The sequence below is a fragment of the Rhinoraja longicauda genome, chromosome 13, assembly GCF_053455715.1.
Source record: "Rhinoraja longicauda isolate Sanriku21f chromosome 13, sRhiLon1.1, whole genome shotgun sequence".
Lineage (NCBI taxonomy): Eukaryota > Metazoa > Chordata > Chondrichthyes > Rajiformes > Arhynchobatidae > Rhinoraja > Rhinoraja longicauda.
The window spans coordinates 31,234,639-31,259,953 of NC_135965.1; the positions used below are offsets into that span (position 1 = coordinate 31,234,639).

Consider the following 25,315-nt stretch of genomic DNA (forward strand, 5'->3'; position numbering starts at 1 on the left):
AAGTTACAGACTATACAAATAGGAACTAGGCAGTCAATGTTAACTGAACTAAGTGCATCAAAGATAAGCCTCTCTTTACCCTGTCCTTATGTTTGGTGCAGCTAAATAAAATAATTTATTCCATATAAGTTGCCTCTTTAATATTTGATGATCTATTAAAATGATAGGTATCACAAAATGCTGGAGTAACTCAGCAGGTCAGGCAGCATCTCAGGAGAGAAGGAATGGGTGATTTTTCGGGGCGAGACCCTTCTTCAGACTGAAGGAGTCAGTCTGAAGAAGGGTCTCGACCCAAAACGTCACCCATTCCTTCTCTCCTGAGATGCTGCCTGACCTGCTGAGTTACTCCAGCATTTTGTGATACCTTCGATTTGTACCAGCATCTGCAGTTATTTTCCTATATTAAAATGATATCCATTGTACTATGCCGAACCTTCCTTTCAACATTGCAAAAGTAGGTGAAATGTAGAATCGCAGTTCATTTTATATTGACTCTTGTACTCCATCAACAAAATCAAAGTCTGTCTCCTTCGCCCACAACGATCTCACCCCTCTTGCTCTAAATTCTAATGGGAGCAGTCTGAGCAACGCTGGGAATACTGAACGAATGCAAGGCATCTGCTTTGGGTTTTGATTTGACTACTAAATCTATTAAATTATGAATTCATTGGTAAAATGTTGAAGTAAGAAGTGCATTGATTGATCATGCAAGTGACAGTGTTACTTTCTTTATTGGATAAAGCGGCAATATCTAATATCTAGTATTGTTTCTGACACTCATAACTTTGACACGCAGTAATGCAAAACCATTTCAATTTTGAACAGAGAGGTTGGACACAAAATGCTGGACCTGAAGAAGGGTCTCGACCCGCTGAGTTACTCCAGCATTTTGTGTCTATCTTCGATTTAAACCAGCATCTGCAGTTCCTCCCTACACATTTTGAACAGAGAGGTCTTGTCTATCAATAAATATTCAAGCATTTCTCACCGGCGTATCACAGATATGGGGAATTGCAGGAGCCATCTTATTTATGAGCCTAAACAACGGGGTGGATAATGACCAAAGTTGTCCATTATGCACTGACTAATAGTCCTCCAGAATTGACCAAAGGGATCACAATAACAAGTGTACATGCTCAGTCACAGTAAATTGCAAAAGATCACACAGATATTCAAACAAATTTCTGATACATGGACCGATCTGATTGAAAAATCAAGGGTTGTGAAGATGGGACAGTTTCGTGAACGGTCCTCAAAAATGTGCCATACCAGTTGGCATAGGGAAAGGTTGAAATTCAGAACAAAACAAGCTGGTGGCAGATGGCTGGGCACATCCACTACCCAACCTATTTATATTCACCCACTGGAATTGTGTCAGGAGTATTTATGGTGTTTATTGTGGAATTTCTATTTTAATGTTGAGGCGCTGTTTTGGGGCCCTTGACAGGACTTCTCCCCACCACAAACCCTCTCATATTAATCAATAATGCCGTCTTGGTGTGGATAATTGCCCTGGTGAAGCATTTTTCAGCCAAGATTCAGCCAATGTAAATTCAATTAAATATTTTTAAAATGTTTTAAAAAAATTAAATTTAAAACATTTAAAGACAGTGATCTTTGTCAGTCACAAAAGCTCACCATCTGGATATTATTACATCAGAAATGAAGATCAGGAGTAACTTGGAATGGCCTCTCTCTAACCTTACTCCCAGTTGGGAGACAGTGCTCAGAGATCATCAAGGCTCTGCAATAATTTTGCAGACTGTGGTTCAATTAACAGATTATTAAAAGAGGCTTTATAATGTAGGGTTGTAACCTTGGACAGGATTTTCTTGTATTACATTTTCTCCTCATCACAACTAGTAATCCGCCCAGATACTGATTCCTGGCAAATACAAATTTGCCCCATTGCTGCCCTATTGCAGTCAGTGTAATACAAGACTAAGACTCATCCTCTGACTTACCTAAAGAAGAAAACAGATTGCCAAGGGATTCTTCTTCCAAACATTTGTTGGTTTTCCACCCCAAGCTGAGGTCGACTGCCTAAGGTACTCTATCAAAACCTATCCAATTTTATTTAAACTATTTTTTTTAACAAACTAGTAAAAAGGTATAGTGCATAGGATTGCAAAAAAACCCCAACTATATTTGTATTAACTGCTTAATTATTAGCAAGTTCAAAAAATTGTGTGTAAAAATTATAGAAGGTTGAAAGATCTAAGCTGGGTTGTGTCAGAAAATGAAAGCTTAGTTATGACATGTGTTTCACCAACCCATTGCAGAGAAGATTTATACCCCCATCTCGTTATCACAATGCTGTTGTTCAGCCAGCAAAAAGGTGTAACTTATTGCCTTATGGTGTATCAACAAGGACTCATTTTACTGACTGATGTTATCTAGTGCTGTCAGAAAACATGCCATAGTTCTCATTAAGAGAAGTACACATCTCCTGCTGGTGGAAATCATGAAGGGTCATAGATGAAGCAGGCACTGTTTTTAAATTTGGTTTTGGATTTTGGTGAACAAGACTTACAGCACCAGAGATCCTAGTTCAATCCTGACTCTGGGTGCTGTCTGTACGGAAATTGTACATTCTCCATGTGACCGTGTGGGTTTTCTACAGGTGCTCTGGTTTTCTCCCACATTCCAAAGATGTGTAGGTTTGTTGATTAATTTGTTTCTGTCAATTGTCCTTAGTGTGTAGGGAACTAGTGTACAGGGGTCACTGGTCAGAGAGGACTCGATGGGTCAAAGTCATTTATTCACTGTTGTGCAAGCCAGTTTGCCAGATCGTGTAAATGGCTGCAAAGCTGTATCTCTAAAAAAGAGATGTAAATGAGGAGAGACATCCATTATCTGCAGCGGTCCAGGATGTCCTCCATATAGAGGATTAAGTTGCAGTAGAAGGAATTGTGAGGTGAACATCAAGATTGTAGCAGCAGGAATCTGGATGCAGTGCGGCAAAAAAAGTTTAAAGACCTGACACGTGTAGTTAGGGTCAGTTGCACCTCTACCTCTGCTCCCATTATCTGCTCTACCAGTTTGCACACTGTGCCATGGAATGCTGACCTTTTGCCTATGTAAAAATAATCTCTATCATCCGTTACTGTTCCCTAGCATTCATATATACCCACCTCATATTTTATCCTGCCCTTTAGAATTTTCATGACAATACTCAGATCTTCCTAGTCCACATCTCACAGCAGTTAAAGGGCTTTTGCTCATGAATCATTAACATGTAGTCAGGGCCGTTTTTACAGCATTATGGGCCCCCGGGCAAAGCAGTGTACTGGGGCCCCTACCGTTACTCTCCCCCACCCCCCTTTCCCTACCAGCCCCCCCCCTGTCGTGCCGGCGAAAAGCACTTACCGAAAAGCACTTAGCGATGGACTTAGGGTGCTACATTGTTGCGAAAAGCACTTACAGATCGCTGTGAGAAGCACTTAGGGACCGAAAATGTTGCGAAAAAAGCACTTATTGAACCTACATTTTTAAAGTAGTATTTATTTATTGCAAGTCACTTAACATACACAGATCAGCATGGGGCCCCTATGCTCGTGGGGCCCCGGGCAAGTGCCCATCAGGCCCATGCGTTAAGATGGCCCTGCATGTAGTATCAACTGGAATGCAATGTCTTATTTAGCAGATCTAGTGTCAAATCAGTATTGCACAAAGAATGATCTCACCAACAACCATGCCAGTACACGTACGATGTGTGTGTGATTAATTCACTGTTGTGTAAGCCAGTTTGCCAGATTGTGAAAATAGCTGCAAAGCTGGGCCTTTCAGATAAATTTGAAATCAAATTTACTTTGGATGTGCCACAGGAACAGTGTGAGACAGCTCACTTTAGTATTCATAACATTTTAACTGAATTATATTATCAGATCCTTTGCCTGATCGACGTGTTATTTAAACACAATGCTGCAGAAAAGATTTTTGCATAAATTTAGTTTTAGAATTCATTATGAGTTCAGATTAAGGAAATCTGGAATGGAGGATCATTAAGTAGGATTATAATGGGTTCATAATGCGGGAGATATGAATGAAAAACACCGTGGTTAGAACTAGAGGGATACAAGTGGTTAGAAATGGAACCACAGTGATTCTATCTTTTCGCCCACATTGCAAAGACAAAGACTTTGTGACAGCATGGGATTCTCCTGGGTGCCGAGGCCCCCTCCCTCCCAAACCACAAGGACGTGCAGGCCTACAGCTCCACTGGCCTCCGTGAACTGTGATCTGCAGCAGAGCTGCCACCCCATAGTGCCAGAGACCTGGGCCCAACCTCGTCCCGGTTACCCTCCGCAACTGCCCCATCTAAACAAGTCCAATTTGCCCATGTTTGGCCCATATCACTCTAGAGATCTCCTGTCTGGGTACCTAATGAAATGTCTTTTAAATGTTGCTGATGGAATAAATCAAGAACCAGAGAATATAAGTTTAAGGTGAGTTGGGCAAGATTTAATACCAATCTGAGGGACATCTTTTTCACCCAGAGGGTGGCGGGTATATGGGATGAGCTTTCAGAGGAGGTAGTTGAAGCAGGTACCATAACAGTATTTAGAAGACACTCGGACAGGTTCACAGATTGGCAAGATTTAGGATATTTGGTAAACATGGGAAATTGGGACTAGCTCAGATGGGGCATCTTGGTTGGCATGAACAAGTTGGGTTTCTATGCTTTATTACTCTATGACTCTAGGCTGACATCCTGAAACTGTGGCAAGTCAAAGAAAATTGCAAATCCAAGTGGCCACTCATTCTGACAGGCCTGATAGGTGCCAAAGTTGACATGGTAGACAGTTGTGGAAGGCAAGGTGTCCTTGTAACCAAATACAAGATCATCCAGATGCCTGGTAGAATATTGGAACGATCCAAAACAATTATAATGTGTGGTGGTGGGAAAGCTTGTTTGAAAAATGATGTACCGCTTTGCTAAACTTTGAGCAAAGTTTGTGAACTTCACTTATCAATGTTTTCCTACATTTGCTTTTCAGTCTCTTTACATCACATCACACCAGGAAGGATGAGCAATCCCGAGCCTCAGAAGAATCCTGCTCCCAGTGTGGTTGTTGCAAAAATGATGGCCCCACCTCCTGAACCCAAAAACATTGTCTTCAGGAAGACTACCCGTGATAAGGCGGTGCGAGACATCCCTTATCTTCCGAGGGTTTTACTTGTTTTTATCTCTTCCTCACAGATGTCATAAGACATTGTCGCATCAATGACCTGGTTGTGTGGAAGATTTGGGTTGGCTGAAATAAGAGAGTAGGTCTACCCATGAAGGATAAATAGTAGTGTCAGGCCAGTGAACGTGAGGCGTAGCTGCTGGGCCTGCACCCTCACAGCTCCAGACACCCAGGTCCAATCTTGACCTCTGGCACGCTCCGTGAGAAGTTTGCTTCTTCTCCCTGTGATCACATGAGTTTTCCCCGCGTTTTCTAGTTTCCACTAATATTCCAAGGACATGCAGGTTGGTTGGTTAATTGGTGTTTTATGAATTGTCACTAATATGGAGGTAGAATCATGTCGTGAGTCTTTAGTTCAAAATCTCTTGATTATTTAATAGGAGAGTATTAAACAACCTCATTTGCTCCCCTGAGACTCATGGACAACTACAGGGAGCTAGGTTAAGGCAATCTGTGTACCTTAGCCAACTCTGACCCAACAGATTACCTGGTCGTTTTGCTTTGATCAAAGCATCTGCCAAAATTCTCTACATTACAATGAAGATTACAATACAGAAAAGAAACATGCTTCATTATAATACAACATTTTGGTTATTCAAGGCACCATATAAGTATAATAAAAACAGAAAATGCTAGAAACACTCAGATACCAGCTGGTGGAGCTGCTACCTCACAGCGCCACAAACCCGGGTTTGATCCTGAACTCGGGTGCTGTCTGCGTGGAATTTGCTACGTTCTCCCTGTGGCCATGTGTGTTTTCAATGTCCAATGGTGCTTATTGTCATGTGTGCACGACACAGAAATTCTTTTCGGGCTGCATGGTGGTACAAGTTCGATCTACACTATCACTGCAATTCCCTCTGTTCGTTTCACCCCTCTCCCTCTCTAGAACTTGACAGCTGTTTCCACACTTTTCCAGGTCTGATGCAGACCCCTTTGCCTGAAATGTCAACTTTGTCTTGTTCTCAGGGTTACTGACCAACCTCGGTATTTCCCCAGCCTTTGATGTTTTACATGTAGTCACGGATGGCAGGTATAATTGGCAGTGCCCATCTCCATCACTCAGTATCGTGCTTCTGTTTTTACAGATTGCAGTCTACTTGGGCAAGAGAGACTTTGTGGATCATGTCACCCATACAGATCCAGTAGGTATGTATGCTCTGTGAGGGACAACAGAGCAGGATTCTACTCTCTGGCTCATTTACTGCAAGAGGGATAATGTTTCCAGCTGTTTAACAAGCATGAACCTGTAGTAATCATGCTAACAAATTGCAGTCTCACATAAAATTGCTTTACATTTGATAAATTGCTTTACATTTGATCAATACTTGGTATTAGCAAGCACACTTCCAAAGGTCTTTAATGAAAAAAACAAGCTCCTATTTTGGGATAGGACACAAAGCGCTGGAGTAACTCAATGGGTCAGGCAGAATCCATGGAAAACATAGATAAGGTGATGTTCCGGGTTGGGACCCTTCTTAAGACTGATTCATGGGAATTGGAATATTGAATTCCCATAAAGTACCGAGAAACAGACAGCTCCGGAAATCATGAACTGCCCTTCTGGAGGCTGGATGGAGAATCTGTTACTGTGTATTTCAAACCCTTTAGATCCATCGCTATGGCCTGAAATTTTCTTCATTCAGCACAAGTGGAGGTAATTTGATTGTGATCACTGAACAGGATTAGGGATTTTATATGCTGGTAACACACCTCTGAATCCTCAGACTGAGTCTTTCTGAGAATGCTACATCTCTGCAAGAATGTGCAAGGTTCCTGCATTTCTCATATTTCTTCATGACATAAAAGGAAGCCTTTCGACCTGTTGCGTCTATGCTGGTTCTCAGAGCAATCATTTTGCCTCACGTATTTCCCTGTAACCTTTTCTCTGTTCTATGCCCGTCAACTCCCCTCTGTCAATTCCTCTGACACCCACCTGTAACGGGGGGCTCAGTTGCAGTAGTAATTATCCCAACCACCAGCAGGTCTTTGGGATGTGGGAGGAAGCCAGAGCACACAGAGGAAGGACATGCAGTCACAGAGAGAACAGGCAATCTCTACACAGATTGAACCTGTTTAATCTACTGCCTACTGCCCACCTGTTTAGCACAAGCACTGATGCCAAATGGTGTCATTCTATCATCCCGTTAGTGATACTCTAAAACACCCAGAGAGTTGTGAATCTGGAAATTCACCCGGAGAGTTGTGAATCTGTGGAATTCTTTGCCACAGAAGGCAGTGGAGGCTAATTCATTGGATGTTTTCAAGGGAGAGTTAGATTTAGCTCTTTGGACTAAGGGAATCAAGGGATATGGGGAAAAAGTCGGAACGGATTACTGATTTTGGATGATCAGCCATGATCATATTGAATGGCGGTGCTGGCTACTCCGGCACCTATTTTTTATGTTTCTATGAAGGCCTTCAGACATTAGGAGTCTTGAAGACTGGTGGAAATCAACAAGATACAAAGCTTATTTTTTGCATTACTTATAGGAACCAATCTTAACAGGTTCATACCACTCACTGCCTTGGAGTTTGAGGCACCATTCTTTATTGATAGGCTCTTTCTTTAATTTATTATTACTAATTACAATGCCCATACCTAGCTATTGCCCTTGAGTCTCCAATCATCTCCCTGAACCCTATTAAGCATCTTCTCACACTCTCTACTCACCTCCGAACAGTTTTTTAATTCCCTGCTGCAAGATCTTTTGTGCTGAATAAGTAAATAATTAGAGGTGGAATTATAAACAGAGCACCCTTCACTGAAGGCAGTGTATCTCAGTGGAACCTAAGATATTAAGGAGGTTGGCATGTCCACGCAACACCTCAGGACTGGTGGATGGCAGGATTGGCACTGATTGCAGCCCAACATACCCAGAGCTAATACGGGTAGCTAGATGAATCGCACGGTGCCCTGAAGCTAGATGATGGGAAATCCAGGGCCTCTAATAATGTTGGGTGAACACCATAATTTCCCTGGGGTTAGTTGATGAGAAATTTGGGGTTGGTGTTGCTGCTGGATAAACTACACAGTGTTCCTGCAATGGACCATAGAGGTTTCTGGGCTGGTACAGGGGGTGAATGACACCACAGCAGCCATGAACTGTTTAATTAGAAGCACAGTAATGGACATATCATGGAAGGCGGCCAAAGCTGATTTCAATGACTGATTTTATCTGATTACTTTTCAGATGGTGTACTTGTATTGGACACAGGCTATATAAAGGATAGAAAAGGTGAGAAATCCAGCATGGTTATTAAACATTGCGCACAAGCAAATTGTCTACTTACTTTCTGGTCCAGTTGCCTTAAGAGGTTTGTTCTACCCAGAGGTGAGATGAATGTGCTTTATTTTGTACAGACATTCCCAGCCTCACAAACACAGCCCCACACATGGTCTAGCTCACATGCATGCAGTTTGACATACAGTACATACAGTGGCTCACTTACAGTATTACAATGCATCGTTGCAAATCTAGCCACAGGTGCACAATTTTCCACACTCAGCACCACACACACTCAGCTGGCACATTCAGTCTCTTTCAGCCCCACCACCTATCTCCACATTCACACAGCCTCACACCTTTAGCCCTACCCCTAAAATCACCAACATCCTGATGAAGAAAACAAGAGCTGAAGTCATCAACTCAGTGTGCAGGAGACCATTGGTGTATTGACTTGATATGTTGAGTCACCAAGCCCACCAGACAAAGAAGCCCTTGTTTGTTTTGAATTCAGATCTGGTCATGTGCAAAGCCCAGCAGGTTGCTCGAGCGGAAGTTCCAGAATAGAACCTCTCAACTATTATTTCTGATCTTCATTTCAGTTTTTTGCAGACTGCTCTCATCATTCCGCTACGGACGGGAGGACATTGATGTTTGTGGGTTGAAGTTCAGAAGGGATCTGTATATGTACACAATCCAAGTCTATCCACCTCGTTCAGACGAAAAGCCTAAACCACTGACCAAGTTGCAAGAATGTTTAGCAAGAAAATTTGGAGACAGAGCTTATCCTTTCTGCTTTCAGGTATCTCTCTCTCTCCCTTGATGTTATGGAGTAATTAATTTACTTGTCACCAGGATGAGCTAATGAATCATTCGACCATTTTCATACCTTATTTCAACCAGGCACAGTTGCTTTTCAGCATTGCACCAATCTTTAGTTGGCTGAAGGCAATTCAAACCCATGGTCATTTCCATTTAAAATAAAAGTGTTGTTAGAGCCTAATCACTCTTGTCTGCCTGTGATATTGCTAAGCTGGCTTGAAAGTGAAGGGTTACAAAAATGTGATTCATTCCGGTAAAACAATACAGGCAAAATATCTCATTCCTGCCAGTGAATACCTTACTACAAAGCTCCTATAGTTCATGATGACTTCTCAAGAGACACTTTCTGGTGCTCATTTAAGTGGAAATCAATTGGACACTGTGAGAAATTAGAGTTATTATGATATCAAAGGCAATTTATCTGTGGGTAGCAAAGTAGAGGATTTAACAAGCCCTTATCACATCTTGAAAAGCAACTAACTAGTTTGGCAGGGCACAGTGATAAATTTATTTGAGTGCAGATCTGGAGATATGGGTTTAAATCCAACCACAATAGTGGAACATTTTAAAATCATGTAATTAAATGAGTTTGGAAATAAGAAAAAAAATATTGTCAGTAATAATAACCACAAAGTCACTGGATTCCTATTTTAACCGGTCCAATTGTCTTCAGGGAATGGAATCTGCCATCCTCACCCAATCTAGCCTATATGTGACTCTGGGCTACACAATGCTAAATCTTACGGGTGTCAGAGGTTATGGGGAGAAGGCAGGTGAATGGGGTTAGGAGGGAGAGATAGATCAGCCATGATTGAATGGTGGAGTGGACTTGATGGGCCGAATGACCTAATTCACTTATGATCTCTTTGGCCCAGAAAAGGCCCAGAAGGACTCAGTTCAATGAGTAGTTAGGAATGTGCAATAGATGTTGGCCTATCTGGTGATATCTATAACCTGTGAATGATATGTGTTACAAACATGAAGCAGAGTCACAGCAACAGAAAGAGCACTTGACCAGGAAGAACAATAGTCAGGCTGCTTCATTTGACATCTGTACGTGCTCCGGCCATTTACTGACAGGTTGTAGGAGCTGCAGTGCTGATTATGGTGGCTCCTTTTGCCACTGAGATTAATGGTATAATGAAATAGTCTGAAGTGTAAGACAGTTCACTGGCCTGCTTAACTATTGTAGAACAGTATATGATACCAGAGATAAAAATAAGCCTCATATAGAAATATTAATAGAGTCATAAATATATATAAATGGAAGCACACTCTTCAGCCCAACTCATCCATACCGACCAAAATGCTTATCTAAGATAGACCCATTTGTGTGCATTTGGCCCATAATCCTCTTTCCCATCTACGAATCTGTCCAAATGTCTTTTAAATGTTGGTATGTAGGTTAATTGGCTGGGTAAATGTAAAAATTGTCCCTAGTGGGTGTAGGATAGTGTCAATGTACGGGGATCGCTGGGCGGCACGGACTTGGAGGGCCGAAAAGGCCTGTTTCCGGCTGTATATATATGATATGATATGTTGTAATTGCACTGACCTTTATCACCTCCGTTGGCAGCTCATTCCACATATGCACTGTCTATCCTGTGTGTGAAAAATCTGCCCCTCAGATCCCCTTTAAATCCTTCCCCTCTCACTTTAAACCTATGCCTTCTACTTGAAGACTTACAAACTCTTCAATCATGGGGAAAAAGACCATCTACCCTATTATGAGTCCATCATTTTATAAACTTTAATAAGGTCACTCCACAGCCTTCTTCACTCCAGTAAACACAGTCCCAGCCTATTTAACCTCTCCTTTAACGCAAGCCTGCCAGTTCAGGGAACCTTTCTGAAAATTATTTTCTGCATTCTCTCTTGCTTAATGAGAATCTTACTACAGCATGGTGACCATAATTATACACAATCCTTCCAATGTGGCCTAACCAACTTGCACAACTATAACATGAAATCCCAGCTCCTATACTCAATACCTCGGCCAATGATGGCAAGTGTACTATAAGCCTTCTTCACCTCTCTCTCTACCTGAGTTACTACTTTCACGGAACTATGTACTTATATCCCAATGTCGTGTTGTGCAATAATACTTTTCCAGGCCCTGCTATTCACTATTTTTGTCCAGTCCTTCCCAAATTGCATCACTTTGCATTTGTCTGAGTTAAATTGCACTTGCCACTCCCTTGGCCTCCATCCCAATTCTTCTAGATCCTGTTGCAACCTTAGACAATTTTCTTCACTCTCCACTACACCAAGAATTTTGGTACGCAGGAAAAAAAACTGCAGATGCTGGTTTAAATCGAAGGTAGACACAAAATGCTGGAGTAACTTAGCGGGTCAGGCAGCATCTCTGGAGAGAAGGAATGGGTGACGTTTTGGGTCGAGACCCTTCTTCAGTCTGAAAAAGGGTCTCGACCCGAAACTTCACCCATTCCTTCTCTCCAGAGATGCTGCTTGACCCGCTGAGTTACTCCAGCATTTTGTGTCTACCTAGGAATTTTGGTATCAGCTGCAAACTTGCTAATCATGCCACCTACATTCTCTTGCAAAGCATTAGTATATATAAACATCAAAGGACCCAGCATTGATGCCTGTGTGTTGAAAACCATGGAAATGAAGTCATCTCAGCATATTAACACTTCTCTTTTCTCCCTTGACAGTTCCCAGACTATCTACCCTGCTCTATAACCTTGCAACTGGGTCCAAATGAAGTCGACAAGGTGAGATACTTTACGTGTTTTTATTGGGATCAGGTCTTCAATTGCTGCAGACATTGTTGCAGGGGGTATGGGGAGAAGGCAGGAACGGGGTACTGATTGAGAATGATCAGCCATGATCACATTGAATGGTGGTGCTGGCTCGAAGGGCCGAATGGCCTCCTCCTGCACCTATTGTCTATTGTCTATTGTCTATTTTAGGCACTTGTTTTCATCTTTTTAATGAATAATTCCATTAGTTATAATGGTAAAGCTGAATACTGCTGGAAAGCCTTGTATACATATAATGCAGGAATGGAGGCTATTAAGGAGCTGGATGCTGGCCAAGGGCAGCACATTGTATATTGTATTCAAACAGAATACAATGTACCATCTGTCCATAAGATTTCAGCTGGAAAACGCTGTGGATCATGATGACCTTTTGGCAGCAATATAACCTGTCATCGCAGGAGGACCTAGACTTATATCTGCTTCAATGCTAACATGTGTCCCCACAGTGGTTGAACTACGGGGCAGAATCAGATCCGGAGTTCTACTAAGCTGCTTGACAGGAAGGCTTTTTGTCAGGGCATTCGCGACAGACTTCTGGTCATCCCTCGGACTTTGAGGGATGACCAGCAGTCTGTCGTTTCAGGGCTTGGTCATGAATAATTCCAGTGGGTGTTTTTCACGGGAGCTTTTCGCTGAAAAGATTATCTGCTTTCTCCGCAGTGTTGTGGCGTGGACTTCCAAATCAGTGCGTTCTGTGCAAAATCTTCCAGATTTGACGCAAAAATCCCCAAAAGGTACATTTAGATTCATCCAAACACGGAAAATGATCGACATTGCTTTCTTTCTCTGCGGAACAATAAACACAGCACGTACAAAAAAACAGGAAGTGACAGTTCTCAGTGTTTTATTAGCAAGCCAGGCTGGTTCACAGTGCAGGCAGTGGATCAGTGTCGAGCATTAATTCTGTTAATGCAGACACAGCTAATCTCTTGTCCTTTTAAAAATGGATTTGCTTATGCAGGCACTCTCTTGATCCAAGCAATTCAATCATATGCAATTGGCAAAAATATTTTGGCTTTCAATACACATTGATGTAAGATTATTATTTACTTTTAGCATATTAAATTTATCAGCATGGTTTTATGAATGAGACAGTTAAAAATTGTTGATGCACAGATTTTTTTTTGTGGGCAAAGCAATTGTGTGGTCTAAGTCGGTTAATGTAGGTACTTGGGCAGAGTGTGTAGGACTCATGTCTCTTGGCTTGATTTCATAGGCACATTGTGAAATAGTTGACCAAAGTCAGATCAGAATTAAAGAGTGAATCTCTGTTGGCCTGAAAGGATGTATTTTTCACGATTAGATTTGTTTTTATTTATCTAGGGATGTGTCAGTCACTGAACAAGGTCAACATTTATTGTCCATCCCCCTTTGAGAAAGTGATGGCAAATCACCTTCTGGACTGCTGTATCGCCCTCAGTGATGGTACTCTGTAGGCCGCGTCTTCCACAACCAAACTAGATAATCCCGCTGTCTTTCCCGCCCCTCCCTCCCCTCCCCTGCAATCAGTCTGAGAAAGGGTCCCAACCCAAAACGTCACCAGTCCAAGTTCTCCAGAGATGCTGCCTGACCCCGCTAAATTACTCCAGCATTTCTTGCCTTGCATTGGTGTAAACCAGCATTATCAGCTCATCATTATTAGATAATCTGGTTATTATCTGGTTGGTCAGTTCATGGATTATTTGTGGGATCTTCCTATGGGCAAATTGGAAAACACATATTTGTGCATAAAAACATCTTGAAAAGTAAGAATTTTAGTTTAGTTTAGTTTAGTGTAGAGATACAGTGCGGAAGTAGGCCCTTCGGCCCACTGAGTCTGTGCAGTCCAGCAATCCCCGTACACTGACACTTTCCTACACACACTAGGGACAATTTACAATTATACCAAGCCAATTAACCTACTAACCTGTACGTCTTTGGAGTGTGGGAAGAAACCGGAGCACGCAGACAAAACCCATGCAGGTCAAGGGGAGAATGTACAAACTCTGTACAGACAGCACCCGTAGTCAGGATCGAACCCAGGTCTCTGGCGCTGTAAGACAGCAACTACCGCTGTGCCACCGCGCCGCCCCAAATTTCAAGGTTTCAAGGTCAGTCTATTGTCACGTGTACCGATTAAGGTAGAGTGAAATTGAAATTGGAAATTTGGATGTTAAGAAACATTTTTTGGTGTTACTTGGCAGGGAAAGTATATTCAGTGTTGTTGACAACAATGTTCCAGTACTGTGACTTAGGAGACAATGAAGGAATAAAGGTTTAATACAATTTGGGACAATGTACAACTTAGAAAGGAATTGACAGGTAATATGTTCCCCAAACACTTGCTATCCCTTTTCTTTTTGGTAATACAGTATCTGGGTTTGGGAGATGCTGTTAGGATGCCTTAGGCAAGGAACTGCTGTGCAGTTTGTAGACAGTTTGCATCTCACCCACTGTGCATCAGCGAAGGAGGAAGGGAATATTTAAGGTGGTAATTTGGGTACCAGTCAAAATTGCTGCTTTATCCTGGATGGTGTTGAGGTGCTTGAGTGTTGTTGTGCAATAATTAATGACAGAGTTTATGAGGAGCAGATTATAAAGTTCCTAAGTTTTCTTAGAAGTTGTAGAGAGTGTCAAAGATTTCCTCAGACCATAGGAAGACCATCCAGATTAAAGATAATGCAAGCATCAGGATTTGTTCGAATACAAGTAAATGTTCTACTCTATTTGGTGATAGAAATGAAAATGATACAAGATGCACAAAGTTGAACTTTTTATGCAAAATATACAATATACATACAGACACACATAGTGGATTGATGTACACTCAATGCTTTTTTTGAAATATAATGCAAATAATGGTGGTCTAGTTTCAAAAACATTGAACTACAAACATTAGGATTCCTCCACTTGCAATTGGTTGTCCTGGATGGTTCATTTGCTGAATTCTTTCTTCTCCCAGGAGCTCGGTGTCCATGGTTATCCGTAAGGTGCAGTACGCTCCTGATAAACCGATTTTCCAGCCAGTGGCTAAAACAAGCAGACAGTTCCTCATATCAGACAAATCTCTTCACCTGGAAGTATCACTCAACAAGGAGGTAAGTGTTTGGTCAGTCATAACTCATCCTGGCAATGTGAGAGAGGAGGCTGAGATCAGAATCGCCAAATGGGCACTGTCAACTTTTTGGCAGGTTCTTTCTTCCTGCTCAGGTGGAGGTAAAGCATTTGCTATAATAGCAGGGAGCCTCCCAGTGTTCTGCCCACTACAGGAAAGAAAGAATAGCTATTTGGATTAAATGCACCCCCCTGAGTTGAAACAGAGTCGCCCTTTTGATTTTGAAAGATCAAGAACTGAAATACCGTTCTAAAATCCTAGCATTCAATTCGGGAAGAGAATAGCATTTACTTCCAATTAGATTAGCATCACAAGGTTCAAACCTGGAGATCCTGGGTTTCCTGCAGATGCTCCTGTATTCTCCCACATCCCCAAAATACCGCATTGTTTGACCTGGAGTCGGTGCATTGTTTCCTTGAGTGTACGTGAGTGGCAGAATTTAGGGGATGGTTTTATGTAATATGGGGCGAATAAAATGGGCACAAAATGCTGGGGTAACTCAGCGGCTCAGGCAACATCTCTGGAGAAAATGGATAGGTGATGTTTTGGGTCGGGACACTTCTTCAGACTAAATAAATAAATAAAATGGGTTGGAGTAGGATCGGTATAAGGATTGAAAGTATTGTCCTGATTTGAAATGCACTTTTTAATAGATTTATTACCATGGTGAACCAGTTGAAGTGAGTGTTGAGGTGATCAACCATTCCAACGAGACAGTGAAGAAGGTCAAAGTGACAGGTATGGAAACAAATTCAGAGATTGGAACCCAGATTTGTGTCAAAGCAAACCCTGCTTGTAAATTTAAAAAATGCAAAATGTATTGGAATTTGGATCCAAAAGGGACTAGATAAAGATGCATCACAATGAGATCACTGGCCTCGGCCTGCTCCCATCCAAATCTGTGGTCCTGAGTCCCACAGGGCATTCATTCCTATGTGGGAGGAGACCTAGGCAAAATGTAAAAACAAAGAACTGCGGCTACTGGTTAGTACCAAAGATAGACACAAGACGCTGGAGTTTCTCAGTGGGTCAGGCAGCATCTCTGGAGAAAAATGCTGGGTGACGTTTCTGGTTGGTCCCCTTCTTCAAACTGAAAATTTCAGAATGGCAGGCAGTGATTAGTGGGGTGCCGCAAGATTCAGTGCTGTGACCCTAGTTATTTACTGTAATGAAGTGATTATACCAACGCTGTAATACAACACATGGCTTTTATTGCAACACTTACACCACAGGAGGTGCAGTACATTCCAGCTCCGAGCTGCTGCACCTACTGACTGACGCAGGCAAGTTCTTAATATATACAGCACATAATGGGCGGGACTACTACTAACAAACACTACGATTGGCTAGCATGCAATAGCCCATCTACATCACTACTAACAAACACTACAATTGGCTAGCATGCAATAGCACATCTACATCTCTTCTTGTAGAAATAAAGAAACAACAGTAGCTTAAACACTGAACAACAAATGTAAAGAATATACTAGCAAAGTTACACAAAATCAACGGTACACAAAATCGCCATATCTAACGGGTGGCCTACAAACCCGTCCGGTCCTCGTTCGGTATGACCGCCTCATTTACAATACATATTAACGATTTAGATGAAGGAATTAAATGTAACATCTCCAGGTTTATGGATGACACAAAGCTGGGTGGCAGTGTGAGCTGCGAGGAGGTTGCTATGAGGCTGCAGGGTGACTTGGATAGGTTGGGTGAGTGGGCAGATGCATGGCAGATGCAGCATAATGTGGATAAATGTGAGGTTATCCACTTTGGTGGCAAGAACAACAAGGCAGATTATTATCTGAATGGTGTCAGATTAGGAAAAGGGGAGGTGCAACGAGACCTGGGTGTCCTTGTACATCAGTCACTGAAAGTAAACATGCAGATACAGCAGGCAGTGAAGAAAGCAAATGGCATGTTGGCTTTCATAGTGAGAGGATTTGAGTATAGGAGCAAGGAGGTCCTACTGCAGTTGTACAGGGCCCTGGTGAGACCGCACTTGGAATATTGTGTTGCAGTGTTGGTCTCCTAATTTGAGGAAGGACATTATTGCTATTGAGTCAGTACAGCGTAGGTTCACCAGGTTAATTGCTGGGATGGATGGGACTGACATATGATGAAAGAATGGATCGACTGGGGTTTTATTCACTGGAATTTAGAAGGATGAGAGAGGATCTTAGAGAAACATATAAAACTCTTAAGGGATTGGACAGGCTTAATGCAGGAAAAAATGTTCCCGATGTTGGGGGAGTCCAGAATCAGGGGTCACAGTTTAAGAATAAGGAATAGGCCATTTAGGACTGAGAGTTTAAAAAAAAATCAATTAGAGAGTTGTGAAATAGTAGGATTCTCTCCCACAGAAGGCAGTGGAGGCCAATTCACTGGTCGTTTTCAAGAGAGAGTTAGATATGGAAAGCATTGGTCTTCATTCATTTTTGTAATTAATTTGTAATATTTTCACAAAGAAGTCCACACATTCTTAACATCACTACTGGATAGACAGTAGTGTCTAATGGAATCAAGGGATATGGGGGGAAAGCAAGAACGGGGTACTAATTTTGGATGGTCATCCATGATAATATTGAATGGCGGTGCTGGCTCGATGGGCCGAATGCTCTACTCCGGCACCTATTTTCCACATTTCTGTGTCTATGAAAGTTTTCCTGTTACTCCAGCGCTTTGTGTGGATCTTTGAGAACTAAGCAATGTCTGCACACAATTGTTATGTTTGGAAGTTCAAGCCTACAGCTATATTGGTGAATTAAAAATGTATTAAAAAGGCATTTTCTTCTTTGGCAGTCCTGTGGGATCAAGGATGACTTTTCTTGTTCATGCTCTTGTTTTGTGTGTTTTGAGGTGGCCAATGGAACAACTGTGGGCTCTTCCACATGGGGGCAGATGAGAGCCTATGTGGTGGGACAGATGGGTAGTGTGTGAGGTGCTGAACTCATCCCACTACGAGGCTTCTGTGCACTCCTGATGCACGGACCCCGGCTTCTAAATATCATCCCAAAGCTGCTTCCCATGTTAAGTGGCCATAGGTCCGAGATTCCCAGGCATCCGTGAGGATGTTGCATTTCTTCAAGATGGCTTTGAGAACATCCATTAATGTTTTACTCTGCCTATCCAGTGATATGTGATGTTAAGAATGTGTGGACCTCTTTGTGAAAATATTACAAATTAATTACAAAAATGAATGAAGACCAATGCTTTCCATATCCAGCAGTCACTAACTACACTTATGACTTCAGTAGCTTTAGACAACTTTGTCGAGTCATTGAGTCAGAGAGTCATAGTGTGGAAACAGGTCCTTCAGCTCAACTTGCCCACACCGGCCAACATGTCCCACCTACACTAGTCCCACCTGCCTGCACTTGGTCCATATCCCTTTAAACCTGTCCTATCCATGTACCTGTCTAACTGTTTCTTAAACGTTGGGATTGTCCTAGCCTCAACTACCTCATCTGTCAGCTTGTTCCATACACCCACCACCCTTTATGTGAAAACGTTACCCCTCGGATTCCTATTAAATCTTTTTCCCTTCACCTTGAACCTATGTCCATCCTCTGGTCCTCAATTCCCCTACTCTGGGGAAGAGACTGTGCATCTACCCAATCTATTCCTCTCATGATTTTGTACACCTCTAGAAGACCACTCCTCATCCTCCTGCGCTCCAAGGAATAGAGACCCAGCCTACTCAACCTCTCCCTATAGCTCACACCCTCTAGTCCTGGCAACACCCTCATAAATCTTCTCTGAACCCTTTCAAGCTTGACAATATCTTTCCTATAACATGGAGCCCAGAACTGAACACAATATTCTAAATGCAGTCTCACCAACGTTTTATACAACTGCAACATGACCTCCCAACTTCTATACTCAATACTCTGACTCATGAAGGCCAATGTGCTAAAAGTCTTTTTGATCACCTTATCTACCTGCGTCTCGACCTTCAAGGAACAATGCACTTGCACTCCTAGATCCCTCTGCTCTACAACACTCCCCAGAGGCCTACCATTTACTGTGTAGGTCCTGCCCTTGTTAGACATCCCAAAATGCAACATCTCACACTTCTCTGTATTAAATTCCATCAACTATTCCTCCTCCCACCTGGCCAATCGATCCAGATCCTGCTGCAATCATTCACAACCATCTTGTAATGATGTGAATCTGTGAAAGGTCCTATCTAAGTCTGTTGTTGTTTATCCATTAAGTGAACCACGTCTGCCTTTGAACACAATGAAGGCTAACTGCATTGTCTATGCCCACAGCTGATCAGATTGCGAGCGTGCTCCTGTATTCACAGGGCACATACAGCCAGCGAGTGGCCGAGCAGGTGGTGATGTAAGTGATCGTCTTTCTGCTCGGCTCAGTTTTCAGTACAGCTTCCTGACGTAGCAGGCAGTCCGATGCAAAGTTGTGGCTTCATCCCCTTTCTTTAATGTTGACAACTGATAACGAATTTTCAAGGCCCAGAACCTCTTCACTTCCAAAGAAAACCAAATTCACGTGCTGGAGAGTGGCGTCGTCTGATATCCATCCATGTCGTAGGCTTGTGGTCTGGGTATATTTCCTTGACATTTTATTAACCAATCCTTTGCAAAACTTTAGTTGGTTCTGTTCAGATTTCATTGCCATATGTGTGAAAATTATGTTGAAAATTTAGGTTCAGGTATCTTTCTGAACTGTATTTTTTGCACTTTAAATTGCAATGAGCTTTAGATGTTAAAAAAATCGCAACAGGAGCTTCTGCAGTTTAAGTGCTACTTGGAGTACATGCAAAGCTTGCAGGATACGTTTGCAATGTTTATTATTTGTTTGCTATTCTGATGGTTTGGCACCGTGCATGTTGGTTGCAAGGCTGCAGGTGGAGTCTGCTGGGATGTGCACCCTTGGATATTGGTTTGCGCTTCTTTGCATTTTACTTGTATTGATATGTGCATTCTTGTTTAGTGAACGAATCCGTCCAGGTTCTACTCTGAAGAAGGTCTACTCACTCTATCCCATAGTTGCCAACAACCGTGAGAAGCATGGCTTGGCGCTGGATGGAAAAATCAGAGATAAGGACACCAATTTAGCTTCTACTACCATGTAAGATGTGTAGACGTTACAAGAGGACTGGCTACTTCATGGACAATGGCTTAATACTTCCAAAGATTAATTTATTTATAAATAAACTTGTCTTGTGTATAGTTTTAATTGCGTTTAGATATACAATACGGAAACAGGCTCTTTACAGCGAGTGCAGCGCCGGAGACTCAGGTTCGATCCTGACTACGGGTGCTGTACTGTAAGGAGTTTGTACGTTCTCCCCGTGACCTGCGTGGGTTTTCTCCGAGATCTTCGGTTTCCTCCCACACTCCAAAGACATACAGGGTAAATGTAAAAAATTGTCCCTAGTGTGTGTAGGATAGTGTTGATGTGTGGGGATCACTGGGCGGCACGGACTTGGTGGGCCGAAAGGGCCTGTTTCCGCGCTGTATATATATGATATGATATGATAACCAGCATTCCCTGCACATTATCACTATCCTACATGCACTGGAGACAATTTACATTTATACGAGCCAATTAGCCTACAAACCTGTACGTCTTTGGAGCGTGGGAGGGAATCGAAGATCTCGGAGAAAACCCACGCATTCACGGGGAGAACATAAAGACTCCGTACAGACAGCACCTATAGTCAGGATTGAACCCAGGTCTCTGTTGTTGTAAGCGCTGTAAGGCAGCAACTCTACCACTGCACCACCGTGCTGCCCATGGTTTTTTTGTGTTTGGATTAAGGAACATATATCTGTTTATCGTTACAATTGTTTTATTTTATCATAGAAATACAACCCCATAAAAAATAGGAGCCGAAACAAGCCATCTGGCCCCACAAACCTTCTCTGACGATCATTAAGATCATTGCTGATCAACTACTTTAATGCCATCCCCATATCCATTAATATCCAGAAATCTATGGATCTCACCTTTGAATGAACTTAAGGCTTAATGTTCAACGACCTTCCAGGGCAGAGAATTCCAACAATTTGCTATTCTCTGAGTGAATAAATTTCTCTTCATCTCAATCCTAAATGGTCTGCCTCTGTAGGCCATGATTCCTGACTCTTCCACCAAGGCAAACACCCTCCTGGCATTCACCTTGATGAGCCTAGTAAGAATTTTGTGAGCTTCAGTGAGATTCCCTCTCAATTCTAAATTCCAAAGAATACAGACCTGGTCTACTCAATATTTCCTCAAAGACAAACTCGCTGTCACAGAAATCAGTCCACTCAGTCTTCATAGCACTTTCTCTATGGATGTTTTACTCAGTAAGGACATCAAAAGTGCCTAGAAGTGTGTGTCTTTCCAAGTTGGTAACAGCCAAAATACTACTGTAATGAAATGTCCATGCTTGATACAGGTATTCTGCCTTTAAAAATTTCTGGTAGAAGTCCAAGATTTGCTTGGTATTTCTATTGTTGTTGGTTTGATAGTAATATTTTTTTAATTATTGTGACATGTGTACCAAAATGCATGAAAAGCTTTATTTGTGTGCTATTCAGTCAAATCATACCATACATGAATACAATCAAACCATACACAAGCACAACATGTGGTGCAAAGAGAAAAATACCAACGTTTAGAATATATTGTAACAGTAATATAACAGTGTTTTAGTTACAGAGAAAGTGCAGGGTCAGCAATGAGATGGGCTGGAAGATTGGGACTTCACCCTGGCTTATGGGAAGACCATTCAGTAACCTGTTAACAGTGGGGAAGAAGCTGTTCCTGAATCTGATTGTATGTGCTTTCAAGCATTTTATCTTCTGCCCAATGGGAGAGGAATTGAGCGGGGTGAAAATGGTCTTATATGGATAGGATAGGTTTAGAGCGAAATGGGACAAATGCTGGCAGGTGGGACTCGTGTAGACATGTTGGTCAGTGTGGGTAAATTGAGTCAACGACTCTGTTTCCACACTGTATGACTCTATGACTCTATGACTTACTTAAATTGATGATTTATTTGTGCTTTTTACTCATGTTTTATGGGATAATGGCATTGCCTTACAATAACTCAAAGCTCAAAATGTAGACCAGATACGGCCTTGATCAGGGACATGCCCATACATCAACTGTCACAATGCTTATTTCACTGGAAGTAGATGCTTTGACCTGCCATGGCACATTCTTTGATAACCTCAACTCTTAGTACATACTGTAGAACAGTACAGCACAAGAACAAGCCCAGCGACTGACAATGTCTGTTCCAACCATGATGCCAAGATAAACTAATCTCACTTGCCAGTACATGATCCAATATTCTTCCATTCCATGCATATCCATGTGCCTATTTGAAAGCCTCTGTCATATCCACCTCCACCAACACTTCTGGCAGCGCGTTCCAGATACTCATCACTATTTGTGTAATCAACTTGCCTGGCGTATCTTCTTTAAACTTTGCTCTCTTGTTGCAAACATTCGGCTATTCTTGACAGGTTCTGACAACGGGTTGGAAAATCAGTAATATCAGATGCCTTTTCCCTTCCCCTTGTCCTTTCCCTGTTGCTGTGGTTACATTCTAATTCTGGTTATCAACCTGAAACTTTAACCCACTCTCCTTCAATCACTTCAGTTTTTCCAGTTTGTTGTATTTTCATTTATGATAGTCTTTTCCCACATAAATAAATGTCTGCTTCTAATATTTCCCTTCCACTAATCAGCTAACACAGCAATGTTCTGTTTCCAGCTTAAAGGAAGAAATGAATCGGAAGGTTTTGGGAATTCTTGTCTCCTATAAAGTTGAGGTGAAGCTGGTTATTTCTGGGTAAGTGTTACACACCAGTTGTGATTTCCTCCCTTGATCTAAGTTCCGTAAGGTTTCCCTGTTTTTGGGAACCCCAGACAATTCATGAATAGTTGGACTATAATTCCCAATTGTCTCATTTTATTACAATGAGATTAAAATGTGAAATGAATTTGAGATATTTTTACAGTGGGTGAAGAGGTAGTAGATGTACAGGCAAATCGTGCATCTCGGGGGTTAAGTGCTTGAAACGTGGCACATTATTAAAAAACGCATAAACTAAACATACCATGCTGTCAGCTGTAAGTTTGAGCATCGTATTCCGAAAACACAAGCGCGTAAATCAAGCTTTGGTATTAAAGGTTTGGCCAACAAGCACATTATTTCAAAGACACATAAATCAAACATGCGGAGAATGTGAGGTGCCCTGACCATGAAACTATTCCACGCCACTAACACAAGCTGAATTGGTGTTGGTATTTTTTTCGTCTCCAATGTACCCAGGAGGACAAAGCAAAGTTGACAAAAATAACTTGTGCTGCTTTGCCTCCCTGAGCAAGACAGAGTGAACTTCCACAGTTCTCACTCCTCCAGCAACATCACCTTGGTGCTTCAAAGAGTTTAAATATCTAACAAGATTGGATTTTACTTTGTCCTAGTATTTCTTGGGAAACACACCCTCAAAGTAAAGCAGTTGTGTTCTTGCTGCAGCGTTCAGGGAAAGACCAACTTCAGCTGCAGGGATCTTGGAATGACATGGGACTTGACAGCTCCCATTGCACAGAGAAATTGGGCGAAAGTTTAAACAGTGATTGTTCCTGGGTTCAATTTTAATCTCAACTAAGCAGGGCAGGCATTGAGTCTACCTTGCCATATCTGCAGATGGGGAGGATGAAGGGGAGTGTTGGTTTCACAGTGTTAAGTCTAGCCTTCCCATTCAGTGGTGAAGGTCCTGAGGTTGGAACAGCTCAAGCCAAAACCCAAAGCAGGGAAATACTTTAATAAGAAATTCTCTTCCAGTGCCTTGGTGGGTGAGTGCTCTGCCTTGGGTGAAACTCGGCCATGCAGACTCTTATATTTTGATGACCTTCAGTAAAAGAAAAAGGCAGCCAGATTTCTCCCCAGTTGTAGAAAAGGTAACCATCGGCCAAACTGTCTGCAAATTCAGTACCCAGGGTGCCTTGCTCTTCATGTTATTGGTTTGGCTCATGGCTAGCACTGTGATGTTACAGGAAAGCACAGATCCAGCCCTGAGGTTGCAGGAAGAACACCAAACACAAGTATGCCCAGGAAAAATAGGAAGAAATGGTGATCTCAGTTAGATCTAGCACAGCTTTGGTTCCTATTACTGCTTTGCCATTGATTTTGTGCTGACTTCTCCCTAACTGAAGGTCCCACTACAAAGGAGAGGCAGTATCAGACTACACTTAGCTTGAATTTGATCTTCAGCCTCAGGGTAGTGTGCTCGTAGAAACATATGTGCCCACCTGATGGAAGATGCACTAACATTATTTTACAGTAGTCATTCAGAAATGTCACAAACACTATTACTATTTATACTGACCCTTTTTTGTTTAATCTTTCAGACTGCTGGGAGTTGTTTTGTGCAGGTAATAACATATTAAATAATTGAACTTTGAGATAGATTGTCTACTTCACTGCCGTAACAGTCTGGTCACACTGCAATTTTTTGAAGGTCAGATTCATTAGTTTGATTTTCATCTGTTGCTCGGGCATAAAATAAGAATGGTGACCATCATAGAAATCACTAAATCCCAATTTAAATGTTGGAAAATCTGCCAGTCCTGTTACTATAATGACCGGTAACATTAAAAATAATCCTCAACACCTCAAACCCACATAGACAAGAGTCAGGTTCCTGTGTTCAATTCATTTCCAAGGAATTTAATTGGATTTACATGAATACATACACAATTCAGGTGCAAAAACTGAATTGTGATGCTTTTCACAGCCAATTAGAATGTTGCTGTGTCCTGTCTTATCTAACTCATGAAAAAAGATTAGCAGCGTAGTGAGAGTTAAATATTATCACTGTATACGCCAGGGATAATCCTCCCCTCGGGGGGGAATTTGGAACAAGTGGCACATCATTGCAGCAATGTAAAGCAACACCAGCATCTTCCCAGGGTCAAAAATGACACACAATGACACACAATGGTAGAGCAATCATGAACCAGGCTTAAACCTGGGCCTCTGCTGCTGTGAGGCAGTAGCTGCAACAGCCCCTATTCTCCTATTCCCCTAGCACCCACTCTGCCACTCCCCCATTCCCCAGCCCACATTTCCCATTCCTCCATAGCCCCATTCCCATAGCCCCCATTTCCCAACTACTGAGGTCATTAACTCATTTCTCCAGCCATTGGCCTCTGGCTTGACTC

General features: G+C 42.1%; 1 protein-coding gene across 1 annotated transcript; it reads left to right on the top strand.

Moving 5' to 3' along the window:
- Positions 1–1,869: 1,869 nt before the first annotated feature.
- On the top strand, positions 1,870–22,941 carry LOC144599212 (beta-arrestin-1-like). The gene is made up of 12 exons (XM_078409970.1): positions 1,870–2,048; positions 5,001–5,146; positions 6,281–6,341; positions 8,387–8,431; positions 9,022–9,221; positions 11,917–11,976; positions 12,685–12,758; positions 14,966–15,101; positions 15,772–15,856; positions 19,399–19,471; positions 20,081–20,218; positions 22,860–22,941. The coding sequence occupies exons 2-12, from the start codon at positions 5,030–5,032 to the stop codon at positions 22,939–22,941; spliced, it is 1,071 nt and encodes a 356-aa protein (XP_078266096.1). The 5' UTR covers positions 1,870–2,048; positions 5,001–5,029.
- The last annotated feature ends 2,374 nt before the right edge of the window (positions 22,942–25,315 follow it).